This window comes from Oncorhynchus keta, unplaced genomic scaffold (assembly GCF_023373465.1).
Source record: "Oncorhynchus keta strain PuntledgeMale-10-30-2019 unplaced genomic scaffold, Oket_V2 Un_contig_1222_pilon_pilon, whole genome shotgun sequence".
Lineage (NCBI taxonomy): Eukaryota > Metazoa > Chordata > Actinopteri > Salmoniformes > Salmonidae > Oncorhynchus > Oncorhynchus keta.
Window position 1 is genome coordinate 234,771 of NW_026277801.1, and position 26,656 is coordinate 261,426.

Sequence of the window (26,656 nt, forward strand, 5' to 3'; positions counted from 1 at the left end):
AACAACTGGGGGAGAGGGAGAGGGAGGAGAGGAGGGGGGGACATGGAGGGTAAACCACTGGGGGAGAGGGAGAGGAAGGAGAGAGGAGAGGGGGACATGGAGGGTAAACAACTGGGGGGAGAGGGAGAGGAAGAGGCAGAGGAGAGGGGGACATGAAGGGTAAACCACTGGGGGAGAGGAAGGAGAGAGGAGAGGGGGACATGGAGGGTAAACAACTGGGGGGAGAGGGAGAGGAAGGAGAGAGGAGAGGGGGACATGGAGGGTAAACCACTGGGGGAGAGGGAGAGGAAGGAGAGAGGAGAGGGGGACATGGAGGGTAAACAACTGGGGGGAGAGGGAGGAAGAGGCAGAGGAGAGGGGGACATGAAGGGTAAACCACTGGGGGAGAGGAAGGAGAGAGGAGAGGGGGACATGGAGGGTAAACAACTGGGGGAGAGGGAGAGGAAGGAGAGAGGAGAGGGGGACATGGAGGGTAAACCACTGGGGGAGAGGGAGAGGAAGGAGAGAGGAGAGGGGGACATGGAGGGTAAACACTGGGGGGACTGGGGGAGCAGGGAGAGGACATGAAGGCTGGGGAGAGGAAGAGGAGAGGGGGACATGGAGGGTAAACAACTGGGGGAGAGGGAGAGGAAGGAGAGAGGAGAGGGGGACATGGAGGGTAAACCACTGGGGGAGAGGGGAGAGAGGGGGACATGGAGGTAAAAGGAGGGAGAGAAAGGAGAGAAGAGGGAGGGGGAGGGTAAACCACTGGGGGAGAGGGAGAGGAAGAGGGAGGAGAGAGGGAGGGAGGGAGAATATTCACAGGACAATAGAAGAAACTTGTCACGGAAAAATAACACCAGTCACGCCACACCCTGAATAGAAATAGAGGGAGAGATGGATGAGGAGGAGGAGGGAGAGGAGGGGGGAGGAGAGATGGAGGAGCGAGAGGAGGAGGGAGGAGAGATGGAGTAGGGGGGAGAGATGGAGGAGGAGAGATAGAGGAGGAGGAAGGAGAGATGGAGGAGCAGAGATGGAGGAAGAGAGATGGAGGGAGAAATGGAGGAAGTGGAGGGAGAGATGGTGGAGGAGAGATGGGGGAAGTGGAGGGAGAGATGGAGGAGATATGGAGGAGGAGAGACGGAGGAGGCGGAGGGCGAGATGGAGGAGAGAGAGATGGAGGAGGAGGAAGAGGAGGAGAGATGGAGGAAGAGAGATGGAGAAGGGGGAGAGAGATGAGGAGAAATGGAGGAGGGAGAGATGGGGGAGGAGGAGGAGGAGAGATGGAGAGAGAGATGGAGGAGGAGGGGGGAGAGATGGAGAAGGAGAGATGGAGGAGATATGGAGGAGATATGGAGGAGGGAGAGATGGAGGAACTGAGGGAGAGGGGAGAGATGGAGGAGGGAGGGAGATGGAGGAGAGATATGGAGGAGGGAGGAAGATGGGAGGAGGAGGAGAGATGGAGGAAGAGAGATGGAGAACTGGGGGAGAGATGAGGAGAAATGGAGGAGGGAGAGATGGAGGAGGAGGAGGAGGAGGAGGAGGAGGAGGAGGAGGAGGGAGGAGGAGGAGGAGGAGGAGGAAAGAGATGGAGGAGGGGGAGAGAGATGGAGAAGGAGATGGAGGAGATATGGAGGAGATATGGGAGTAGGGAGAGATGGAGGAGATATGGAGGAGGGAGAGATGGGAGGAACTGGAGGGAGGAGATTGAGGAGGGAGAGATGGAGGAGGAGGAGGAGGAGGAAGAGGAGGAGGAGGAAGAGGAGGAGAGAGATGGAGAAGAGAGGGAGAGAGATGAGGAGAAATGGGGGAGGGAGAGATGGGGGAGGAGGAGGAGGAGGAGGAGAGATGGAGGAGAGATGGAGGAGGAGAGGGGAGAGATGGAGAAGGAGAGATGGAGGAGATATGGAGGAGATAGGGAGGAGGGAGAGATGGAGGAACTGAAGGGAGAGATGGAGGAGGGAGAGATGGAGGAGGAGGAGGAGGAGGGAGGAGGAGGAGAAGAGGAGGAGAGAGAGAGATGGAGGGAGAGATGGAGAAGGGGAGAGATGGAGAAGGAGAAGATGGAGGAGGGAGAGATGGAGGAGGAGGATGGAGGAGGAGGAGGAGGATGGGGAGGAGGAGGAGGAGGAGGAGGAGGAGGAGGAGGAGGAGGAGGAGAGATGGAGAGATGGAGGAGATGGAGTAGGGGAGGGAGGAGATGGAGAAGGAGAGATGGAGGAGAGATGGAGGAGATATGGAGAGGGAGAGATGGAGGAGATATGGAGGAGGGAGAGATGGAGGAACTGGAGGGAGAGATTGAGGAGGGAGAGATGGAGGAACTGGAGGGAGAGATGGAGGAGGGAGAGATGGAGGAACTGGAGGGAGAGATGGAGGAGGGTGAGATGGAGGAACTGGAGGGAGAGATGGAGGAGGGAGAGATGGAGGAGGGAGAGATGGAGGAGGGAGAGATGGAGGAACTGGAGGGAGAGATGGAGGAGGGAGAGATGGAGGAGCTGGAGGAGGGAGAGATGGAGATGATGTGGAGGTGGAGGAGGAGGAGTAGGAGATAAAACAAGAGACATCAAAGAACCATTGTGTTTTATGTCAACACAGAACAGCCAGGCAACACCAATTACCATGTTCACTGAGAAGGAGACACAACAGTGTCAGACTAGCATACAGACATAAAAGGGGACAGCCACATCATATACTTATACATATACTTTACATGTACACTCAGCCATAGGTGTTAGAGAGAAATGCAATGCATAGAATTCAGTGCTGACAGAAAGAAAGCTGAACAGAATACATCATGTACAGTCAGGTTAGCATACTGCACAAGGCAGAAACTAAACACAGACCACCAGATGTGTATCCATGTAATGTGTACATTTACATACGGTGCCTTCGAAAAATATTCAGACCCCTTGACTTTTTCCACATTTTGTGACATTACAGCCTGATTCTAAAATGGATGAAAAAAAACAACTTCAGCAATCAATACTCCATAATGAAAAAAACGAAAAAAGAAATGCCTTATTTACATAAGTATTCAGACCATTTGCTATGAGACTCTAAATTGAGCTCAGGTGCATCCTGTTTCCATTGCTCATCCTTGACATGTTTCTATAACTTGATTGGAGTCCGCATTGGTGAAATTCAATTGATCGGACATGTTTTGGAAAGGCATAAACCTGTCTATATAAGGTTCCACATTTGACAGTGCATGTCAGAGCAAAAACCAAGCCATGAGGTGGAAGGAATTGTCAGTAGAGATCCAAGTTAGGATTGTGTCGAGGCACAGATCTGAGGAAGAGTACCAAAAAATCTCTGCAGCATTGAAGGTCCCCAAGAACAATCCGGGAAGAAGGGCCTTGGTCAGGGAGGTGACCAAGAACCCAATGGTCACTCTGACAGAGCTCTAGAGTTCCTCTGTGGAGATGGGAGAACCTTCCAGAAGGATAACCATTTCTGAAGCACTCCACCAATCAGGCCTTTATGGTAGAGTGGCCAAACGAAAGCCACAACTCAGTAAAAGGCACATGACAGCCGCTTGGAGTTTGACAAAAGGCACCTAAAGACTCTTAGACCATGAGAAACAACATTCTCTGGTCTGATGAAACCAACTCTTTGACCTGAACACCAAGTAGCACGTCTGGAGGAAACCTAGCACCATCCCTACGGTGAAGTATGATGGTGGCAGCATCATGCAGTGGGGATGTTTTTCAGCGGCAAGGACTGGGAGACTTGTCAAGATCGAGGCAGAGATGAAATGAGTCAAATACAGAGAGATCCTTGATGAAAACCTGTTCCGGAGCGCTCCCAACAGGACAACAGTTCACCTCCCAACAGGACAACGACCCTAAGCACACAGCCAAGACAATGCAGGAGTGGCTTCGGGACAAGTCTCTGAATGTCCTTGAGTGGCCCAGCCAGAGCTCAGACTTGAACTCAATCAAACATCTCTGGAGAAACCTGAAAATAGCTGTGCAGCAACGTTCCCATCCAACCTTACAGAGCTTGAGATGATCTGCAGAGAAGAATAAGAGAAACTCCCCAAATACAGGTGTGCCGAGCTTGTAGTGTCATACCCAAGAAGACACGAGACTGTAATCACTGCCAAAGGTGCTTCAACGAAGTACTGAGTAAAGGGTCTGAATACTTATGTAAAAAATATGTTTATTTTTTATAAATGAGCAAAAACGTCTAAAAACATATTTTTGCTTTTTCATTATGGGGTATTGTGTGTAGATTGATGAGGGGAAAATAATAATAAGAGAATAAGGCTGTAATGTAACAAAATGTGGAAAAAGTCAAGGAGTCTGAATACTTTCCAAGGCACTGTACATGCTTCAGATACAGTACATTATTTGACATCTCACATGAGCTTAGCTGGCTTTACATTTCATTGACTGTGTGTGTGTGTGTGTGTGTGTGTGTGTGTGTGTGTGTGTGTGTGTGTGTGTGTGTGTGTGTGTGTGTGTGTGTGTGTGTGTGTGTGTGTGTGTGTGTGTGTGTGTGTATTGTCAATAAGAATGTGGACGACAGATGAAATGCTGACTTTCTAACCTGTCATGGTAGAAAAGGTTATGAACACAGAAAATGTGCTGTGGAGAAAAGTGAACTATGACAGGAAGTCAATTTAACATTGAGTAAATCCAACCAGCCAGTAGGTTTGATTAGTCTGTGATTCTGGTACCATAGCTCCGCCCCATTTGACCTTTGGAGCCACCCCAATGAATCAACCAATCAATCAGCCTTAGGAAGTATTTATATTGCTGTGATATGTGTTATGTTTCCAGGATAGGTCTAACCTGCATACTGTCCTCAATGAATTTTGTCTTCAGAGCTTCTGCAGCAGAGAGCCTGGATGACGGGGTTTTCTCCAGCATCCTAAAAGAGAGGCAGCACATGGTTCTGGATAAGTTAAGGGTTCGGGTTTGAAGGCAGGTAAGACACTCTTTATCCTGTATTATCATTTTTTGTACACGTTGAAGCACAATGTGAGAGGATTGAACTCTGACCTATGTGTTACTGAGTTGACCCTTACATTCTCCAGCTAATGCCTTCTCACCTTTGCATGAGTGTGTTGAGCTCCAGAGAGTATCTGTCTGTCAGTCTGGGGGTTTCTCCCTCCACTATCTTCATCACAACTGACAAGAAGTTGTGTCCTTCAAAGGCGTGTGACAGGCAACACATCTCATACAGGATACAGCCTATGGCCCTGAAACACACACACACACACACACAACACACACACAATCAGCCAACACATCTCATACAGGATACAGCCTATGGCCCTGAAACACACACACACACACACACACACACACACACACACACACACACACACACACACACACACACACACACACACACACACACACACACACACGCACAGTTCACAATGGTAGTGATATCATCAACACCTCTGGGTACACCTATATTGGTTAAGGATATAACTGCACCAGGATCCACTGGTCCTGGCCTGAAGTCCAGTCGTATGGAACAGTCGGTGCCAGTTGAGGTAACCTTTGAGGTCCCCATCCATCTGAGCAGTGATAAGGTCACCTACTGTATCAAAACGGTCCTTCCATTCCATGTTCATTACCTGCACTTGGAAGGGGTGTGCGACCTGACACTCTGATCTACTGTGTAATTGAATCGATAAATCAATGTCGTCTCATATTTCCAATATGACTAATACCCCACATGGACTCTAAACAGACCAGTAAGAAGTGAGAACATTAACACATCTGATAATGGATCTGTACACATCTTATATCGAGGTGTAATAAAGCTCCCTTCTCCTGCAGGTTGTTTGGCATCAAAGGAAAGTGGCCATGAATAAACAGATTAGATGGGAGAAGAATAAATGCCCGCCAGACATATGTGAATGAATATACTAGCTCCCGTTATTACTCTTGGTGGAATAGAGAGATAACCAAACGATGACAGGAAGCAGATGGAAGTTAGAGAGTTAAAGGTATTATTTGTCAATCATCCACCTCTTTGTCTTTAATATCACACTCTCCTAATCTCTTGTTTTATTGCATCCTGCCACACAGTACACCAGAACAACAATGCAAGTAATACAAATGGACAGAGTGATTCTACAATGACTATGAATGTATTCAGATACTATAATGGAGGAGAAACAAACAATATCATCTACATTTCCCTGGAAGCCTCCATCTTATTTTCCATATCAAATGTTCCATTGTTTTTATATCAAGTAATAATTGTATTATTTGATGTAAAATAAGAAGAAGGGATTGGGAAGAGGAGTGGACATCCATGTATTACAGGGATTTCAAACATCTACCACCAGGCAATGTCTCATTGTGACCTAACAGAGTTATGACTCTACTTGTTGCTCTAATCCTCGTACTCTTTCTAACCCTTAAAGTCCATCTCCCACTTCCTGTCTTTACTTGTTACCTACAGTGAGCCCTCTCCTCCTTGTGAGATCAGCTAAACGGGCCGTGCGTGGTACAGTAGAGCGGTCGAGGCGTGAGGTGACCACTTCCTCTCTCATTAGTGTGGTCTATGGGAAGAGACGCTGAGCCTAGCGGAGTGAGGAGGAGTGGGAGGCAACAGACTACCCAGAGGGCTGTGTATCAGTGTCTGAGATCACCACCATCTTCTCAATTGGCTTATTGGTCTCTCTGTTGGATAAAATAAGCCAATTTTCCACTCCCACTCTGGGATTAGTGGTAATTTCCTCTTGAAAACAGATGAATAGAGAAAGAAGGGGGAGGCCAGGGGTGGAAGGAAGCTGCTGGCAGCTGGGAGGGACAGTGCAGAGTTGACAGACCTTTTGTCTCCATTCAGTACTATGTTCTACCGGCTCTACTCAGATTCTTCTTCATGAATAACTTCTCATAAAGACGATTATTTGAAACCATGGAGCACTGGTGCTGAGGGAAGTCATGTACAGTTACTACTGTTGCATTCTTTTCAAACAACTTTGAGTTCAGTAGATGCTTGCACTTCAGACTGCAGTAAAATATGAGGGATCTGTAGTCGCTCTTGGCATTAAAGGTGTTCTTTATGCTCTCCTGCTGATCAGACCAACGGCCGTATCGACTCCATTCATCATTATACATGAATCCATTTCTACCCCTCTTCTACACTTCATTACTCATCACATATTCCAGTCCATATCCAAAGTGCCTCTTAGCCATGCTCCTTTTGGACTGCTTTGAAGGAAATGCCAGCCAAATCTCACAATGAGTGTCTGCCTTGATACGTGACAGCATTACACAGCATTCTGAACTCCGCACTGTAGCCTTAGCAGAAAGCAGAGACGGAGGAGGAAACTGGATGTCAACAACTCTCTTGAGGTTCGGAGGGGAATGAGAATCAAAAAATAACTAATCTTCAAAACACAGAGCTCTAAACAGGTGTTTGTTTCATTAAAAGTTTTAAACATGACAAACATTCACATAATAGAACATGTGGTGGCTGCCACAACACAAAACACGCGTTACAAGTGTTAAGAAAGTCACTACACACATAAACACACAGTGCAGCATCAAGATAAATGTCAATGTCCACTCACCGTTCAACCTATCTAACCTTACCTTTCTTTACATTTGAACTTTAACCTAACTTTGACCTTTCTGTCTTTGAGCCTCAGTGTGCTGCTCCACCTTCCTACCAGATATCAGACTTGGAGTCGTAACCGTGGTGGTTCAGGACTTCAGGGCTCATGTAGTAAGGCGTGCCCGTGAAGGTGGTGGCCAGGTCACATGACCCCATCAGCAGACAGGACACCCCAAAATCACCTGAACGGGGGAAGAGCAACACTTATAATAATAATATATTATATTTGTAGAGTGCAATTTGCACAAGGTAGGAAACAAAACAAAGAACAATAAACAGCAACAATACATTGCCTAATAATACTAAATCTAGACTTTGATTATTTCCAAACTGGAACCTGTTCCTATTTCCTGTGCCCTCATTGATCCCATCTGAAAGGACCAGGGGGATGATGGGTGTGAGCACTATGCAGAAGGACAATAAAAAGGCTGAAAGAAGTGTCTGCCATATTGCTTTCACCTATCCAGTCCTCTTTCGAGTGACAAGGATGAGTCATCATAGGAAGAGGAAAGAAAGACAGTTTTCTGTTTGGAATTGAACCATCAGCACATTAAATTAGACAGTTTTCTGTTTGGAATTGAACCATCAGCACATTAAAGTGCCTGCCCTGATTATGTTCTTGTCAAGTGTCAATGTGCAGCAGGTAGGAAGGAGTCAGGTGCAGGACACAGAACTGAGTAAATAACATACTTTACTCGAATAAACAACAAAATAAATTCCACACAGGGAAAATCCTCCAGCTCACAGAAAATAGCGAACACTTCACAACGAACAAACACGCACAAAACCATGTGGGAACCAGAGGGTTAAATAGGGAATAAATAATATTGTAATGGAAACCAGGTGTGTACACAAAGACAAAACAAATGGACAATGAAACATAGATCGGTAGTGGCTAGAAAACCGTGACGTCGACCACCGAACACCGCCGGAACAAGGAGAGGCACCAACTCGGCAGAAGTTAAGACAGTACCCCCGCAACCTTGATGCACAGCTCCAGCAGCACGCCAACACATGTCCTCCTCCAGCAAACAACTGGCAGTGATTTACACAGTGGGCTACAGACAGTGTGCTGTGTATAAACTGTGGGCTGTGTATAAACTGTGTGCTGTGTACAAACCGTGTGCTGTGTATAAACTGTGTGCTGTGTATAAACTGTGTGCTGTGTACAAACTGTGTGCTGTGTGTATAAACTGTGTGCTGTGTATAAACTGTGTGCTGTGTATAAACTGTGTGCTGTGTATAAACTGTGTGCTGTGTATAAACCTGTGTATAAACTGTGTGCTGTGTATAAACTGTGTGCTGTGTATAAACTGTGTGCTGTGTATAAACTGTGTGCTGTGTATAAACTGTGTGCTGTGTATAAACTGTGTGCTGTTATAAATAAACTGTGTGCTGTGTGTGCTGTGTATAAACTGTGTGCTGTGTATAAACTGTGTGCTGTGTATAAACTGTGTGCTGTGTATAAACTGTGTGCTGTGTATAAACTGTGTGCTGTGTATAAACTGTGTGCTGTGTATAAACTGTGTGCTGTGTACACACTGTATGCTGTGTATAAACTGTGTGCTGTGTATAAACTGTGTGCTGTGTATAAACTGTGTGCTGTGTATAAACTGTGTGCTGTGTATAAACTGTGTGCTGTTTATAAACTGTGCTGTGTATAAACTGTGTGCTGTGTATAAACTGTGTGCTGTGTATAAACTGTGTGCTGTGTATAAACTGTGTGCTGTTTATAAACTGTGCTGTGTATAAACTGTGTGCTGTGTATAAACTGTGTGCTGTGTACACACTATGTGCTGTGTATAAACTGTGTGCTGTGTATAAACTGTGTGCTGTGTATAAACTGTGTGCTGTGTATAAACTGTGTGCTGTGTGTAAACGGTGTGCTGTGTATAAACTGTGTGCTGTGTATAAACTGTGTGCTGTGTACACACTGTATGCTGTGTATAAACTGTGTGCTGTGTATAAACTGTGTGCTGTGTATAAACTGTGTGCTGTGTATAAACTGTGTGCTGTGTATAAACTGTGTGCTGTTTATAAACTGTGTGCTGTGTATAAACTGTGTGCTGTGTATAAACTGTGTGCTGTGTATAAACTGTGAGCTGTGTATAAACTGTGTGCTGTGTATAAACTGTGTGCTGTGTACACACTATGTGCTGTGTATAAACTGTGTGCTGTGTATAAACTGTGTGCTGTGTATAAACTGTGTGCTGTGTGTAAACGGTGTGCTGTGTATAAACTGTGTGCTGTGTATTAACTGGGTGTACTTTCAACAGTTTTGTATTCCTGTAAGGGGTGCGTAATCGGTGCGTAATCGGTGGCAGGGAAGTCAGACGCAGGAGAGCAGAACTTAGTAATAACCGGAGCAGTTTAATAGCAAAACCCACAGCATAAAAATAACAAGTATATTGGGTACAAAACCCGTCACGCACCAAACAGCACGTGCACAAGCACTTACAATATTCAAGAGGAATACCTATGTGAGAATGCTGTTCATCGACTACAGCTCGGCATTCAACACCATAGTACCCTCCAAGCTCGTCATCAAGCTCGAGACCCTGGGTCTCGACCCCGCCCTGTGCAACTGGGTACTGGACTTCCTGACGGGCCGCCCCAGGTGGTGAGGGTAGGCAACAACATCTCCACCCCGCTGATCCTCAACACTGGGGCCCCACAAGGGTGCATTCTGAGCCCTCTCCTGTACTCCCTGTTCACCCACGACTGCGTGGCCACGCACGCCTCCAACTCAATCATCAAGTTTGCGGACGACACAACAGTGGTAGGCTTGATTACCAACAACGACGAGACGGCCTACAGGGAGGAGGTGAGGTCCCTCGGAGTGTGGTGTCAGGAAAATAACCTCACACTCAATGTCAACAAAACTAAGGAGATGATTGTGGACTTCGGGAAACAGCAGAGGGAACCCCCCCTATCCACATCGATGGAACAGTAGTAGAGAGGGTAGTAAGTTTTAAGTTCCTCGGCATACACATCACAGACAAACTGAATTGGTCCACTCACACAGACAGCATCGTGAAGAAGGTCGCAGCAGCGCTCTTCAACCTCAGGAGGCTGAAGAAATTGGCTTGTCACCAAAAGCACTCACAAACTTCTACAGATGCACAATCGAGAGCATCCTGGCGGGCTGTATCACCGCCTGGTACGGCAACTGCTCCGCCCTCAACCGTAAGGCTCTCCAGAGGTAGTGAGGTCTGCACAACGCATCACCGGGGGCAAACTACCTGCCCTCCAGGACACCTACACCACCCGATGTTACAGGAAGGCCATAAAGATCATCAAGGTCAACAACCACCCGAGCCACTGCCTGTTCACCCCGCTATCATCCAGAAGGCGAGGTCAGAACAGGTGCATCAAAGCTGGGACCGAGAGACTGAAAAACAGCTTCTATCTCAAGGCCATCAGACTGTTAAACAGCCACCACTAACATTGAGTGGCTGCTGCCAACACACTGACACTGACTCAACTCCAGCCACTTTAATAATGGGAATTGATGGGAAATGATGTAAAATATATCACTAGCCACTTTAAACAATGCTACCTAATATAATGTTACATACCCTACATTATTCATCTCATATGCATACGTATATACTGTACTCTATATCATCTACTGCATCCTTATGTAATACATGTATCACTAGCCTCTTTAACTATGCCACTTTGTTTACATACTCATCTCATATGTATATACTGTACTCGATACAATCTACTGTATCTTGCCTATGCTGCTCTGTACCATCACTCATTCATATATCTTTATGTACATATTCTTTATCCCCTTACACTGTGTATAAGACAGTAGTTTTGGAATTGTTAGTTAGATTACTTGTTGGTTATTACTGCATTGTCGGAACTGAAGCACAAGCATTTCGCTACACTCGCATTAACATCTGCTAACCATGTGTATGTGACAAATACAATTGGATTTGATTTGATTTGACAATAAACAATCCCAGACAAAGACATGGGGGAACAGAGGGTTAAATACACAACAAATGATTGAGGGAATTGAAACCAGGTGTGAGGAAAAACAAGAGAAAACACATGGAAAATGAAAAGTGGATCGATTATGGCTAGAAGACTGGCGACGCCGACCGCCGAGTGCCGCCCAAACAAGGAGAGGACCCGACTTCGGCGGAAGTCGTGACAATTCATCCATTACCTTTGTAGATAATTGTATGCCGCAGACATATGGAGAGAGCCTTAGAATTTAACAGGAGTGACACAGCCTCCCTGCACTTTTAAGGACTAGCAAAGATTTCAAACAAACAAAAAAACTCCCATGGGCCCCTGCTGCATTGGAACTCACCGATTTTAACTATGTTCCTTTTCAGGAAGATATTTTTGGCCTTCAGATCTCTATGGAGGATGCGCCTGGGACAGAGGAGGCAGGACAAACAGACATCAGCAGACAAGCAGACAGGCAGGAATACAATAAAGAAATAAACCTTGTACGATGCAATCATGATACTTTGAAGTCCAAATATATCCTTGTTTAGATCCCTGTGGTTATTAGACCTCCCCCTTATGTACTCTTCATTTTTGACAAACATATAAATACAGTATGAACCTGTTATGCATGTAGTGGAGTCCAAGCAGCAGCTGGATCAGCCAATCAGTGACCTGGGTCTCAGGCAAGCTCTGCCCTGCTTCTCTCACTTCTTCCAGATGACAGTCCAAGTCCCTGTCCTAGAGCATAGAGTATTATAGCAACAGACTTAGATATTCATACAGATACCCACATCACAGTAAATGCATGCAAGCGTACACAGGCGCATGCACGCGCACACCCACCAACACACTATTGTGGATACACATTGTGGAAAACCTTTTACAAAATAACCATTCCGATACGTCTATAAGTTCCTTCATTTCCATTCTGGGGAAATGTGCATCAACTCTAACTGTAAGAGCTAGTGCATCAACACTAAGAGAGCTCTGAATCCTCGTCTCTATTTTACACTCCAGACAGAAAGGTCCTCTGTCAGCTGCCATTGTGACCATTTAACTGTCTGTGAGGATAAGCTGGAATGAGATCTGAGCTTCATTCTCTCTAATGGGACTTCCAGCGAGAACAGAACAGCACCAATGAACTTCTTAATGGAACTGTGGGGGTGTCCTCACTGGTTCATTCTGAGAGGCAATGAGTGGGTTATGATGTTCTGGAAGTGTGTGTGTGTGTGTGTGTGTGTGTGTGTGTGTGTGTGTGTGTGTGTGTGTGTGTGTGTGTGTGTGTGTGTGTGTGTGTGTGTGTGTGTGTGTGTGTGTGTGTGTGTGTGTGTGTGTGTGTGCATGCCTGCGAGCATCTGAGTGTGTGTGGGGGAAAGTGTATTTTGTGTGTATATGGGGGTGATGGAACAACATAAGCTGTATCTGTGTCAGGTGAGGCTCAAAATGCTTTAAGGGAACTGTTTAATTAAATAATTAAAACTTCAAAAATGACTAGAGGGAGTCCGAAATTGATTTGATTATGTCTCCTTCAGACTTGCTGCTCTGTTAAAATATGGGACCAGCACCCGTTGTGCTGCAGCGACCACCACAGAACATCAACAGTGTTTATAGTGTTGTCTCTCTCCTCTGGTGCAGTGACCACCACAGAACATCAACAGTGTTTATAGTGTTGTCTCTCTCTCCTCCCTGCTGCAGTGACCAACAGAACATCAACAGTGTTTATAGTGTTGTCTCTCTCTCCTCCCTGCTGCAGTGACCACCACAGAACATCAACAGTGTTTAGAGTGTTGTCTCTCTCTCCTCCCTAGCTGCAGTGACCACCACAGAACATCAACAGTGTTTATAGTGTTGTCTCTCTCCTGCTGCAGTGACCACCACAGAACATCAACAGTGTTTATAGTGTTGTCTCTCCTCCCTGCTGCAGTGACCACCACAGAACATCAACAGTGTTTATAGTGTTGTCTCTCTCCTCCCTGCTGCAGTGACCACCACCAACAGTGTTTATAGTGTTGTCTCTCTCCTCCCTGCTGCAGTGACCACCACAGAACATCAACAGTGTTTATAGTGTTGTCTCTCTCTCCTCCCTGCTGCAGTGACCACCACAGAAACATGCAGTGTTTATAGTGTTGTCTCTCTCCTCCCTGCTGCAGTGACCACCACAGAACATCAACAGTGTTTATAGTGTTGTTGTCCTTGCTGCAGTGACCACCACAGAACATCAACAGTGTTTATAGTGTTGTCTCCTCCTGCTGCAGCGACCACCACAGAACATCAACAGTGTTTATAGTGTTGTCTCTCCTCCTCCTGCTGCAGTGACCACCACAGAACATCAACAGTGTTTTTAGTGTTGTCTCTCCTCCCCTGCTGCAGTGACCACCACAGAACATCAACAGTGTTTATAGTGGTGTCTCTCCTCCCTGCTGCAGTGACCACCACAGAACATCAGCAGTGTTTTAGTGTTGTCTCTCCTCCCCTGCTGCAGTGACCACCACAGAACATCAACAGTGTTTATAGTGTTGTCTCTCCTTCCTGCTGCAGTGACCACCACAGAACATCCTGTTTATGTGTTGTGACCAGGACCACCACAGAACATCAACAGTGTTTATAGTGGTGTCCTCCCTGCTGCAGCGACCACCACAGAACATCAACAGTGTTTATAGTGGTGTCTCTCCTCCCTGTTGCAGTGACCACCACAGAACATCAACAGTGTTTATAGTGTTGTCTCTCTCTCCTCCTGCTGCAGTGACCACCACAGAACATCAACAGTGTTTATAGTGTTGTCTCTCTCTCTCTCCTCCCTGCTGCAGCGACCACCAGAACAGAACCTCAGCAGGACCACCACAGAACATCAACAGTGTTTATAGTGGTGTCTCTCTCCTCCCTTGCAGTGACCACCACAGAACATCAACAGTGTTTATAGTGTTGTCTCTCTCTCCTCCCTGCTGCAGTGACCACCACAGAACATCAACATCAGTGACCACCACAGAACACAGTGTTTATAGTGTTGTCTCTCTCTCCTCCCTGCTGCAGTGACCACCACAGAACATCAACAGTGTTTATAGTGTTGTCTCTCTCTCCTCCCTGCTACAGTGACCACCACAGAACATCAATAGTGTTTATAGTGTTGTCTCTCTCTCCTCCCTGCTGCAGCGACTACCACAGAACATCAACAGTGTTTATAGTGTTGTCTCTCTCCTCCCTGCTGCAGTGACCACCACAGAACATCAACAGTGTTTATAGTGGTGTCTCTCTCTCCTCCCTACTGCAGCGACCACCACAGAACATCAACAGTGTTTATAGTGTTGTCTCTCTCTCCTCCCTGTTGCAGTGACCACCACAGTGTTTATAGTGTTTATAGTGTTGTCTCTCTCTCCTCCCTGCTGCAGCGACCACCACAGAACATCAACAGTGTTTATAAGTGTTGTCAACAGTGTTTATAGTGTTGTCTCTCCTCCCTGCTGCAGTGACCACCACAGAACATCAACAGTGTTTATAGTGTTGTCTCTCCTCCCTGCTGCAGTGACCACCACAGAACATCAACAGTGTTTATAGTGTTGTCTCTCCTCCCTGCTGCAGTGACCACCACAGAACATCAACAGTGTTTATAGTGTTGTCTCTCTCTCCTCCCTGTTGCAGTGACCACCACAGAACAGTGTTTATAGTAATGTTTATAGTGTTGTCTCTCTCCTCCCTGCTGCAGCGACCACCACAGAACATCAACAGTGTTTATAGTGTTGTCTCTCTCTCCTCCCTGCTGCAGTGACCACCACAGAACATCAACAGTGTTTATAGTGTTGTCTCTCCTCCCTGCTGCAGTGACCACCACAGAACATCGACAGTGTTGATAGTGTTGTCTCTCCTCCCTGCTGCAGTGACCACCACAGAACATCAACAGTGTTTATAGTGTTGTCTCTCTCTCCTCCCTGCTGCAGTGACCACCACAGAACAGTGTTTATAGTGTTTATAGTGTTGTCTCTCTCTCCTCCCTGCTGCGACCACCACAGAACATCAACAGTGTTTATAGTGTTGTCTCTCTCTCCTCCCTGCTGCAGTGACCACCACAGAACATCGACAGTGTGTATTGTACTGTCAATGTTGCTGCAACATAATTACAGCCATTTCTGAAAAGTTTTGTTCCGAAATTCCTCATTTGTTTAGCTAAAACATTCCCTATTCCCTGAACCCTCACTCTCTTTACGTGACACATGTATGCATCGCATGCACATGACTAATAGGGACTGACCTATAGTGTATCAGAATCACATCAATAAACTGCTTATAACAAACTCTGAACACCGTAACGCATGACAGCAAAATGGATGCACAGGAAGTGACAAACAAACTGACAAACAAAATAATGTTTACTGGTTGCTCAGGAGGTAAAAGGGGAGTTCAGACGTGAGGAATAAATTTGACAAGTTGTGGAAAATCCTGGAGATCAAGAAAAAGAAGGTAAGGAGCCAGCGCTTCATGTATATTATGTCTCTGCCAAACAGCTGCTGTTAGATTACAATACAACATTTCTTACCATTTGGAACAATGTAAACAACATCAAATACATTACAAGCGTAATAGAGAGTCTATTGTAGCAATTTGAGTTTTTTTCTTGTAAAGCCTTTATTACAGCAAAGACTAAAAACAGACACATATATTTGTGAACGCAATTTACTAAATGGGGAGTTTAGGCCTATTTATTGTAGCCTATAAAAGTGTTGAAATATAGGCCTAAGGCCTCAGTAAGTTACAGTATTAAGACTAAACAGGATGCGCTCTTAGGCCTACAGCTCAATGGTGGTTATACAAGGCTGCTGTCACGACCCTGGTCGAAGTATTTTGTGTTTATCTTTATGTATGGGGTCAGGCCAGGGTGGCATGGGTTTTTGTATTGTGGTGTGTTTTGTCTTGGGGTTTTGGTATGTATATATTGGGATTTGTAGCTAGTGGGGTGTTTTAGCAAAGTCTATGGCTGTCTGGAGTGGTTCTCAATCAGAGGCAGGTGTTTATCGTTGTCTCTGATTGGGAACCATATTTAGCAGCCATATTCTTTGAGTTTGTCATGGTGATTGTCCTTAGGGTCCTGATGTCCTTGTTCTGTGTTAGTTTACACAAAGTATAGGCTGTTTTCGTTACGTTATTGTTTTGTAGTGTTTGTGTTTTTTCGTGTCTACGTTGTTTATTAAACATGGATCGCTTAATCTACACGCTGCAGTTTGGTCCGACTCTCCTTCACCACATGAAAACCGTAACAGCTGCTATACTAAGCCTACTAATTATAATGATATGACTTATTATTATAATTATCATGCTCATCATAATAATAGTAATAATAACAACAAGAAGGAGATCAAGGAAAAAGGAGGGATATTTAAAAAAATATATTATAAATATAATTTTGGGGACAATTTGGAACAGAGTAAACAACATGAAATAAATGATAAATAATGCCAGAGAGGCTGGTCTTATGAAAAAAAGTGTAAAGCCTTTATTACAGCATAGCAAAGATTAAAAACAGACGAATTTGTGGAATTGTTTATTCGACATGTGGTTGCGTAAGGCTTATTGCTCACAGAATCAGTAGGCTATTAAACAAACAGTCAAACAGACAACAGAAGCAGGATCTGTCTTATTTCTGTAGATATATATGGAAGATTTACAAAGCCAGGCACATTTAACAGTTAGGCTGTTGATTATAGACCTAATTAAGTTGGAGTTTCCTCTCTCCTCACTTTTCTTAGACAATTAAGGTTGTTTTCTCGTCTCCTAAAACCGCTGCTGCCTCCACCACATTGTTCTCAACTCCAATATGCTGGTTAACTTTGCTATTATGCACATAGCAACATGGTCTAGAAAAAAATGCAAATTCAACAGCACACTGATGTGTTTCAGAACCTGATGTGTTTCAGGACAGTAACCACTATCCAACGTGGGAGAAAGCGCATTTTCTATAAAATAATTTGCATTTTGATTTGTGTTGCATCATGGTTCTTACATAATATAACCATACACAATTTCAGTAGCACATCTCTTAGACTGATGGACTGTGCCATCCCCACGGCCTCCACAATGGATCAGTCCACTCAGACAGGCGCCAATCAGACAGGTGTCTTGTACACCATGATATTTTTGAGAAAGACTGGAAGACAGGACCCCTACCTGCTGTAATCTACTGTAGTAGGAGAAAGACTGGAGGACAGGACCCCTACCTGCTGTAATCTACTGTAGTAGGAGAAAGACTGGAGGACAGGACCCATACAGCTGTAATCTAGTAGGAGAGAGGACTGGAGGACAGAACCCCTACCTGCTGTAATCTATACAGCAAACACTTTGACAAGTTGAAAAGAAAAACTGGGAGAGAGCGAGAGAAGGGGGGCGGAGAAGGAGGGGGCACAGATCAATCACTTGTTCCATGCTCTGACACTTCAGACATTTCCCCGTGACTCTCTCTAGCTTGGAACACCTACAGGGCTACAGTTTGAAGAGAGAGGTGTGCTGCTCTGGTGCAGGGAACCACAGTGACCATGTAATCATGTTCGCTGTATGGAGTGATTCCAAGCCATGGTGTTATATAAGAAAATCACCAAGCCATGACTTTATAACACGATAAGTGCATGCCGGGATCAGAACAACCATATACACATGTAGGATCCTAATTTGAGCCAGTTTGCTACTGCAGGAAAATAATCCTGCAGCAACAGGAAATGTGAATTATGTGATTATAATTCATGGACATTTTTGTAGGGGTTGATACATTTATCATAAAGGAAAATCAAGTATGATATTTCAAAGGGGAAATTAAAAACACACTACACATTTGACATTTCCTGGAAAGTTCTCCTGCAACATGGTGATCAAATGAAATTCATACATCTGTGGCCTTCTATAGTCCTATTTTAATGCTGTGATAATGCAGTATTGAATAAGGTGTGTGTAGATGATTCTGTACATTTGTTCTACCTTGAATAACAATGACATGCTATGTTGAAATATACACTGAGTATACCAAACATTAGGAACACCTTCCTAATATTGAGTTGCACCCCCCCCACCCCCCACCCCCACCAGGCAGCTACTACCGTACCCCGTTTAAAGACACTTAAATATTTTCTTGCCCATTCACCGCCTGAATGGCACAAATAGACAATCCATGTCTCAATTGTCTCCAAGCTGAACAATTTAACCTGTCTCCTCCCCTTCATCAACGCTGATTAAAGTGGATTTAACAAGTGACATCAACAAGGGATCTTAACTTTCACCTGGATTCACCTGGATTCACCTGGATTCACCTGGATTCACCTGGTCAGTCTGTGTTGTGGAAAGGGCAGGTGTTAAGGATTGGACCCTTTTTTTTAAAATTCCCCTAAAATGACATACCCAAATCTAACTGTCTGTGGCTCATGACCTGAAGCAAGCACAGTTGACGTCGGAAGGTTACATACACCTTAGCCAAATACATTTAAACTCAGATTTTCACAATTCCTGACATTGAAGCTTAGTAAAAATTCCCTGTCTCCGGTCAGTTAGGATCACCACTTTATTTTAAGTATTTGAAATGTCAGAATAATAGTAGAGAGAATTATTTATTTCAGCTTTTATTTCTTTCATCACATTCCCAGTGGGTCAGAAGTTTACATACACTCAATTAGTATTTGGTAGCATTGCCTTTAAACTGTTTAACTTGGGTCAAGCGTTTCAGGTAGCCTTCCAAAAGCTTCCCGCAATAAGCTGGGTGAATTTTGGCCCATTCCCCCTGACAGAGCTGGTGTAACTGAGTCAGGTTTGTAGGCCTCCTTGCTCGCACATGCTTTTTCAGTTCTGCCCACTAATTTTCTATAAGATTGAGGTCAGGGCTCCTGGCTGACTGGCAGCTCTGGCGGCTCCTGGCTGACTGGCGGCTCTGGCGGCTCAGGACAGACTGGCGGCTCTGGCGGCTCAGGACAGACTGGCGGCTCTGGCGGCTCAGGACAGACGGGAGACTCTGGCGGCTCAGGACAGACGGGAGACTCTGGCGGCTCAGGACAGACGGGAGACTCTGGCGGCTCAGGACAGACGGGAGACTCTGGCGGCTCAGGACAGACGGGAGACTCTGGCGGCTCAGGACAGACGGGATACTCTGGCGGCTCAGGACAGACGGGAGACTCTGGCGGCTCAGGACAGACGGGAGACTCTGGCGGCTCAGGACAGACGGGAGACTGGCGGCTCAGGACAGACTGGAGACTCTGGCGGCTCAGGACAGATGGGAGTCTCTGACAGTGCTGGAGAGGAGGAAGGCTCTGGCAGCGCTGGACAGGCGGGAGCACTTGTAGGCAGATGATGGAGAGACAGCCTGGTGCGGGGGCTGCCACCGGAGGGCTGGTGCGTGGAGGTGGCACTGGGTAGACGGACCTGCAGGCGCACTGGAGCTCTTGAGCACCGAGCCTGCCCAACCTACCTGCTGAATGCTCCCCGTAGCCAGGCCAGTGCGGCGAGGTGGAATAGCCCACACTGGGCTGTGCTGTCGAACCGGGGACACCATGCGTAAGGCTGGTGCCATGTACGCCGGCCTGAGGAGACGCACTGGAGACCAGATGCGTAGAGCCAGCTCCATGGCACCTGGCTCGATGCCCACTCTAGCCCAGACGATACGAGGAGCTATCCACCAGGCTATCCACACGCACTGGGGAAACTGTGCCCTCCACAGCATAACACGGTGCCTGCCCGGTCCCTCTCGCTCTCCGGTAAGCAGGGGAAGTTGGCGCAGGTCTCCTACCTGAACTCGCCACACTCCCCGTGTGCCACCCCCCAATACATTTTTGGGGCTGCCTCTCGGGCTTCCAGCCGCGCTGCTGTGCTGCCTCCTCTCACCGGCGCCTCTCTGCTTTCGCTGCCTCCAGCTCTGCTTTGGGACGGCGATATTCCCCTGGCTGAGTCCAAGGTCCTTTGCCATCCAGAATCTCCTCCCAAGTCCATCTCTCCAGGTATCGCTGCCTCTCCTGCTGCTGCTGCTGCCTGTTACCACGCTGCTTGGTCCTTGGTTGGTGGGTGTTTCTGTAACTGCATTACTCCTCCTCTGAGGAGGAGATGTGAGAAGGATCGGAGGACCAATGTGCAGCGTGGTAAGTGTCCATAACGTTTATTTTAAGATATAAACTGAACACTATGAAATACAAAACAATAAACGTGAACATGAACGAAACCAAACCGCACCGTGTGGCAACAAACACTGGAAACAAACACCACAACTCAAAGTGAAACCCAGGCTACCTAAGTATGATTCTCAATCAGAGACAACTAACGACACCTGCCTCTGATTGAGAACCATACTAGGCTGAACTCAAAACCCCAACATAGAAAACACACATAGACTGCCCACCCCATCTCACGCCCTGACCATACTAAATAAAGACAAAACAAAGGAAATAAAGGTCAGAACGTGACAGCGTTCATCTCTAGAAGACAGAACGCGTCTCCTTCCTGAGCGTTATGACGGTTGTGTGGTCCCATGGTGTTTTATACTTGCGTACTATTGTTTGTATAGATGAACGTGGTACCCTTCAGGCGATTGGAAATTACTCCCAAGGTTGAACCAGACTTATGGAGGTCTACAATTATTTTCTAATAATACATAAAAAAACTGAAACCATATCATGACCAAGACTGCATCTATAAGGTCTTATTTATGCATAATGTAAGCAATGACATGAGATAAATATATATATATATTAGATACACATACAAAACTAGTCAAAAGAATTCTTATGATTTTCCCATGATGTCAAGCAAAGAGGCACTGAGTTTGAAGGTAAGCATTGAAATACATTCACAGGTACACCTCCAATTGACTCAAATGGTGTCAATTAGCCTATCAGAAGCTTCTAAAGCCATGACATATTTTCTGGAATTTTCCATGCTGTTTAAAGGCACCGACAACTAAACCTCTGACCCACTGGAATTGTGAAGTGAAATAATCTGTCTGTAAAACCATTGTTGGAAAAGTGACTTGTGTCATGCACAAAGTAGATGTCCTACCCGACTTGCCAAAACTATAGTTTGTTAACAAGAAATTTGTGGAGTTGTTGAAAAACAAGTTTTAATGACTCCAACCTAAGTGTATGTAAACTTCCGACTTCAAATGTATATGCATATTCTTGATACCATTTGAAAGGAAACACTTTGAAGTTTGTGGAACTGTGAAATGAATGAAGGAGAATATAATTAGATCTGGTAAAAGATAATACAAAGAAAATATGTTATATATGTTGGTGATTTTGTTTTCTATACCATCATCTTTGAAATGCAAGAGAAAGGCCATAATATATTATTCCAGCCCAGGCGCAATTCAGTGTATGTGCAAAGTTCACATGTTTCTGACAGAAAATAACAACTGAGAATGCAGTGGCAAGGTACACACGATCCCTGCCAAGGTCAAACGAGGAAACTGAAAACGGACCGATGGTGGAGAATATTTCCTCACTGCATGGTTGATGCCCTGACCTGATGCCAGTCCAGCTGACCGAGGGAACTCGAGAATGAATGCATTATTCAAGGTTGTGATTGAGATTGCAACAGCACAAAAGACTCCAAGAGATCTGGAGACATCAGTCCTACCTCACAGTACTCAGTGATGATGCAGAAGGAGTCTCTATGCAGAAAGCTGCCATAAAAAGTGATGATGGCTGGGTGGTGGAGCTGGGACAGGAGCTGAGCCTCCTGGGATGCCTGGACTGTCTCGTTAGGACGCAGGTCCCCCAGAGGGATCTCCTTCAGCACCTTACTAGGGATCAAAGGTCAGATGGCAAAGGAGAGAGAAAGGTTATAGTAAGGGGTTTTTCCAAAATGGGCAACACATGTACGTAGTAGCAAGTTATTTTTCTTTTTAATTTAACCAAGCAAGTCAGTTAAGAACAACTTCTCATTTACAATGGCAGCCTAGGAACAGTGGGTTAACTGCCTTGTTCAGGAGCAGAATGACAGATTTCTATCTTGTCAGCTCAGGGATCTAGCAACCTTTCGCTTACTGGCCCAATGCTCTAACCACTAGGCTACCTGTGGCCCATATATCCATATAGAGTATTAGGGACTGCAAATGTGAAAAGCTGGCAATAGACGTAAGTTGACCACCGTACCCCAATTATCATCCTGGGCAGGGACAGGGAACATCATTCAGACAGATCGTTTAAAATGTATGTTTTCTCCAGTCCCCTGTCTGGTCCTGGGTACATACACACATGTACGCGTGCATGCACACGCACGCACACACACACACACACACAGAGGCTGTCATCAGGACAGGAAGTCTGCGTCTTTGGCCAGTACATAGAGACAGGACAGGATGTCTGGGTCTTTGGTCAGTACAGAGGGACAGGACAGGACAGGATGTCTGGGTCTTTGGTCATTACAGAGGGACAGGACAGGATGTCTGGGTCTTTGGTCAGTACAGAGGGACAGGACAGGATGTCTGGATCTTTGGTCAGTACAGAGGGACAGGACAGGATGTCTGGGTCTTTGGTCAGTACAGAGGGACAGGACAGGAGCAAAGAGTAATCTGGAGTTGTGTTGAGTTGTGTTTGAAGGACAGGGAGAAGGGCCCTGTGGGAAGAACTCAGTACAAAGGAAAGGATGCCATTGTTGTTATTCTCCTAACTGGACACATTAGCCTGTTGTCCAAGATTGTCCTTCAAGAGGAAAAACATCCACCTCACAGTGGTGGGTCCATGTAATCTTGCTGCAGGAATTAACAAATGTAAAACAAGTTCCATGTACTTCTCATCAAACCCCCCCGAAAAAGAACAACAAAAATATATATTTTCTCAAACATTGAAAGTGTGGTTCATAAAACCTGCCCTGTGGGAAGAAATGCCATCATCCCTTCATAGAGACATTTGCATCAAATGTCTTTGGACATGTCGAAAACTACTCTTATTAACTTAACCTTGTCTTGGCGGTCATTCACCGAAAAAAAAGAAAGACAGTTTTGTAGCAGATGAACAATATTACTTTTCACATTGCAGGTTTGCTTGAATCCCAGTATACGTCTGTACTCTAATCCAGGGGGACATATGGTGATGAGGCTGAGACTTGGAGAACAGACGTTTTGTCAAGTGTTTTCTTCCTCTCCTCCTCTCTACCTCTCCTCCTCTCTACCTCTCTACCTCTCCTCCTCTCTACCTCTCTACCTCTCCTCCTCTCTACCTCTCTACCTCTCCTCCTCTCTACCTCTCTACCTCTCCTCCTCTCCTCCTCTCTACCTCTCCTCCTCTCCTCCTCTCTACCTCTCCTCCTCTCTACCTCTCTACCTCTCCTCCTCTCTACCTCCCTCTCTCTCTACCTCTCCTCCTCTCCTCCTCTCTACCTCTCCTCCTCTCTACCTCTCTACCTCTCCTCCTCTCTCTACCTCTCTACCTCTCTACCTCTCTACCTCTCTACCTCTCTCTCTCTACCTCTCTACCTCTCTACCTCTCTACCTATCCTCCTCTCCCTCTCTACCTCTCTACCTCTCTACCTCTCTACCTCTCTACCTCTCCTCCTCTCCTCCTCTCCTCCTCTCTACCTCTCTACCTCTCCTCCTCTCTACCTCTCTACCTCTCTACCTCTCCTCCTCTCTACCTCTCTACCTCTCCTCCTCTCTACCTCTCTACCCTCTACCTATCCTCCTCTCTACCCTCTCTACCTCTCTACCTCTCCTCCTCTCTACCTCTCTCTCTACCTCTCTACCTCTCCTCCTCTCTACCTCTCTACCGCTCCTCCTCTCCTCCTCTCTACCTCTCTACCTCTCCTCCTCTCCTCCTCTCTACCTCTCTACCTCTCCTCCTCTCTACCTCTCCTCCTCTCTACCTCTCTACCTCTCCTCCTCTCCTCCTCTCTACCTCTCTACCTCTCTCCCCTCCTCCTCTCTTCCTCTCTACCTCTCTACCTCTCCTCCTCTCTACCTCTCTACCTCTCTACCTCTCCTCCTCTCTACCTCTCTACCTCTCTACCTCTCCTCCTCTCTACCTCTCTACCTCTCCTCCTCTCTACCTCTCCTCCTCTCCTCCTCTCTACCTCTCTACCTCTCCTCCTCTCCTCCTCTCTACCTCTCTACCTCTCCTCCTCTCTACCTCTCTTCCTCTCTACCTCTCTACCTCTCCTCCTCTCCTCCTCTCTACCTCTCTACCTATCCTCCTCTCCTCCTCTCTACCTCTCTACCTCTCCTCCTCTCCTCCTCTCTACCTCTCTACCGCTCCTCCTCTCTACCTCTCTTCCTCTCTACCTCTCTTCCTCTCCTCCTCTCCTCCTCTCTACCTCTCTACCTATCCTCCTCTCCTCCTCTCTACCTCTCTACCTATCCTCCTCTCCTCCTCTCCTCCTCTCTACCTCTCCTCCTCTCCTCCTCTCTACCTCTCTACCCTCCTCCTCTCTACCTCTCCTCTCTCTACCTCCTACCTCTCTACCTCTCTACCTCTCCTCCTCTCTACCTCTCTACCTCTCCTCCTCTACCTCTCCTCCTCTCCTCCTCTCCTCCTCTCTACCTCTCTACCTCTCCTCTCTACCTCTCCTCCTCTACCTCTCCTCCTCTACCTCTCCTCCTCTCTACCTCTCCTCCTCTACCTCTCTACCTCTCTACCTCTCCTCCTCTCTACCTCTCCTCTCTCCTCCTCTCCTCCTCTCTACCTCTCTCCCTCTCCTCCTCTACCTCTCCTCCTCTACCTCTCCTCCTCTACCTCTCCTCCTCTCTACCTCTCCTCCTCGACCTCTCTACCTCTCTACCTCTCTACCTCTCCTCCTCTCTACCTCTCCTCCTCTCCTCCTCTCCTCCTCTCTACCTCTCTACCTCTCCTCCTCTACCTCTCCTCCTCTACCTCTCCTCCTCTACCTCTCCTCCTCTCTACCTCTCTACCTCTCTACCTCTCCTCCTCTCCTCCTCTCTACCTCTCCTCCTCTCTACCTCTCTACCTCTCTACCTCTCCTCCTCTCTACCTCTCTACCTCTCCTCCTCTCTACCTCTCTACCTCTCCTCCTCTCCTCCTCTCTACCTCTCTACCTCTCCTCCTCTACCTCTCCTCCTCTACCTCTCCTCCTCTCTACCTCTCTACCTCTCCTCCTCTACCTCTCTACCTCTCTACCTCTCCTCCTCTCTACCTCTCCTCCTCTCCTCCTCTCCTCCTCTCTACCTCTCCTCCTCTACCTCTCCTCCTCTACCTCTCCTCCTCTCTACATCTCTACCTCTCCTCCTCTACCTCTCCTCCTCTCCTCCTCCACCTCTCTACCTCTCTACCTCTCCTCCTCTCTACCTCTCTACCTCTCCTCCTCTACCTCTCCTCCTCTCCTCCTCTCTACCTCTCTACCTCTCCTCCTCTCTACCTCTCTACCTCTCCTCCTCTCCTCCTCTCTACCTCTCCTCCTCTCCTCCTCTCTACCTCTCATCCTCTCCTCCTCTCCTCCTCTCTACCTCTCCTCCTCTCTACCTCTCTACCTCTCTACCTCTCCTCCTCTCCTCCTCTCTACCTCTCCTCCTCTCTACCTCTCCTCCTCTCTACCTCTCTACCTCTCTACCTCTCCTCCTCTCTACCTCTCCTCCTCTCTACCTCTCCTACTCTCTACCTCTCCTCCTCTCTACCTCTCTACCTCTCCTCCTCTCCACCTCTCTACCTCTCCTCCTCTCTACCTCTCCTCCTCTCTACCTCTCTACCTCTCCTCCTCTCTACCTCTCCTCCTCTCCTCCTCTCTACCTCTCCTCCTCTCTACCTCTCCTCCTCTCTACCTCTCCTCCTCTCTACCTCTCTACCTCTCCTCCTCTACCTCTCCTCCTCTCTACCTCTCTACCTCTCTACCTCTCCTCCTCTCTACCTCTCTACCTCTCCTCCTCTCCTCCTTTCTACCTCTCCTCCTCTCCTCCTCTCTACCTCTCTACCTCTCCTCCTCTCCTCCTCTCTACCTCTCTACCTCTCCTCCTCTCTACCTCTCCTCCTCTCTACCTCTCCTCCTCTCTACCTCTCTACCTCTCTACCTCTCCTCCTCTCTACCTCTCTACCTCTCTACCTCTCCTCCTCTACCTCTCTACCTCTCCTCCTCTCTACCTCTCTACCTCTCCTCCTCTCCTCCTCTACCTCTCCTCCTCTCTACCTCTCCTCCTCTACCTCTCTACCTCTCCTCCTCTCCT

General features: G+C 46.8%; 1 protein-coding gene across 1 annotated transcript in view; it reads right to left on the reverse strand.

Moving 5' to 3' along the window:
* LOC127917818 (serine/threonine-protein kinase Nek11-like) overlaps positions 1–26,656 on the reverse strand; it is a 120,397-nt gene that overhangs the window by 67,670 nt on the left and 26,071 nt on the right. Inside the window, exons 3-9 of the mRNA XM_052500874.1 lie at positions 22,126–22,291; positions 12,161–12,279; positions 11,900–11,964; positions 7,625–7,751; positions 5,036–5,185; positions 4,776–4,854; positions 4,523–4,530 (exon numbers count right to left, since the gene is read on the reverse strand). Coding sequence (XP_052356834.1) covers positions 4,523–4,530; positions 4,776–4,854; positions 5,036–5,185; positions 7,625–7,751; positions 11,900–11,964; positions 12,161–12,279; positions 22,126–22,291 — 714 coding nt within the window. The remainder of the gene's footprint in view (positions 1–4,522; positions 4,531–4,775; positions 4,855–5,035; positions 5,186–7,624; positions 7,752–11,899; positions 11,965–12,160; positions 12,280–22,125; positions 22,292–26,656) is intronic.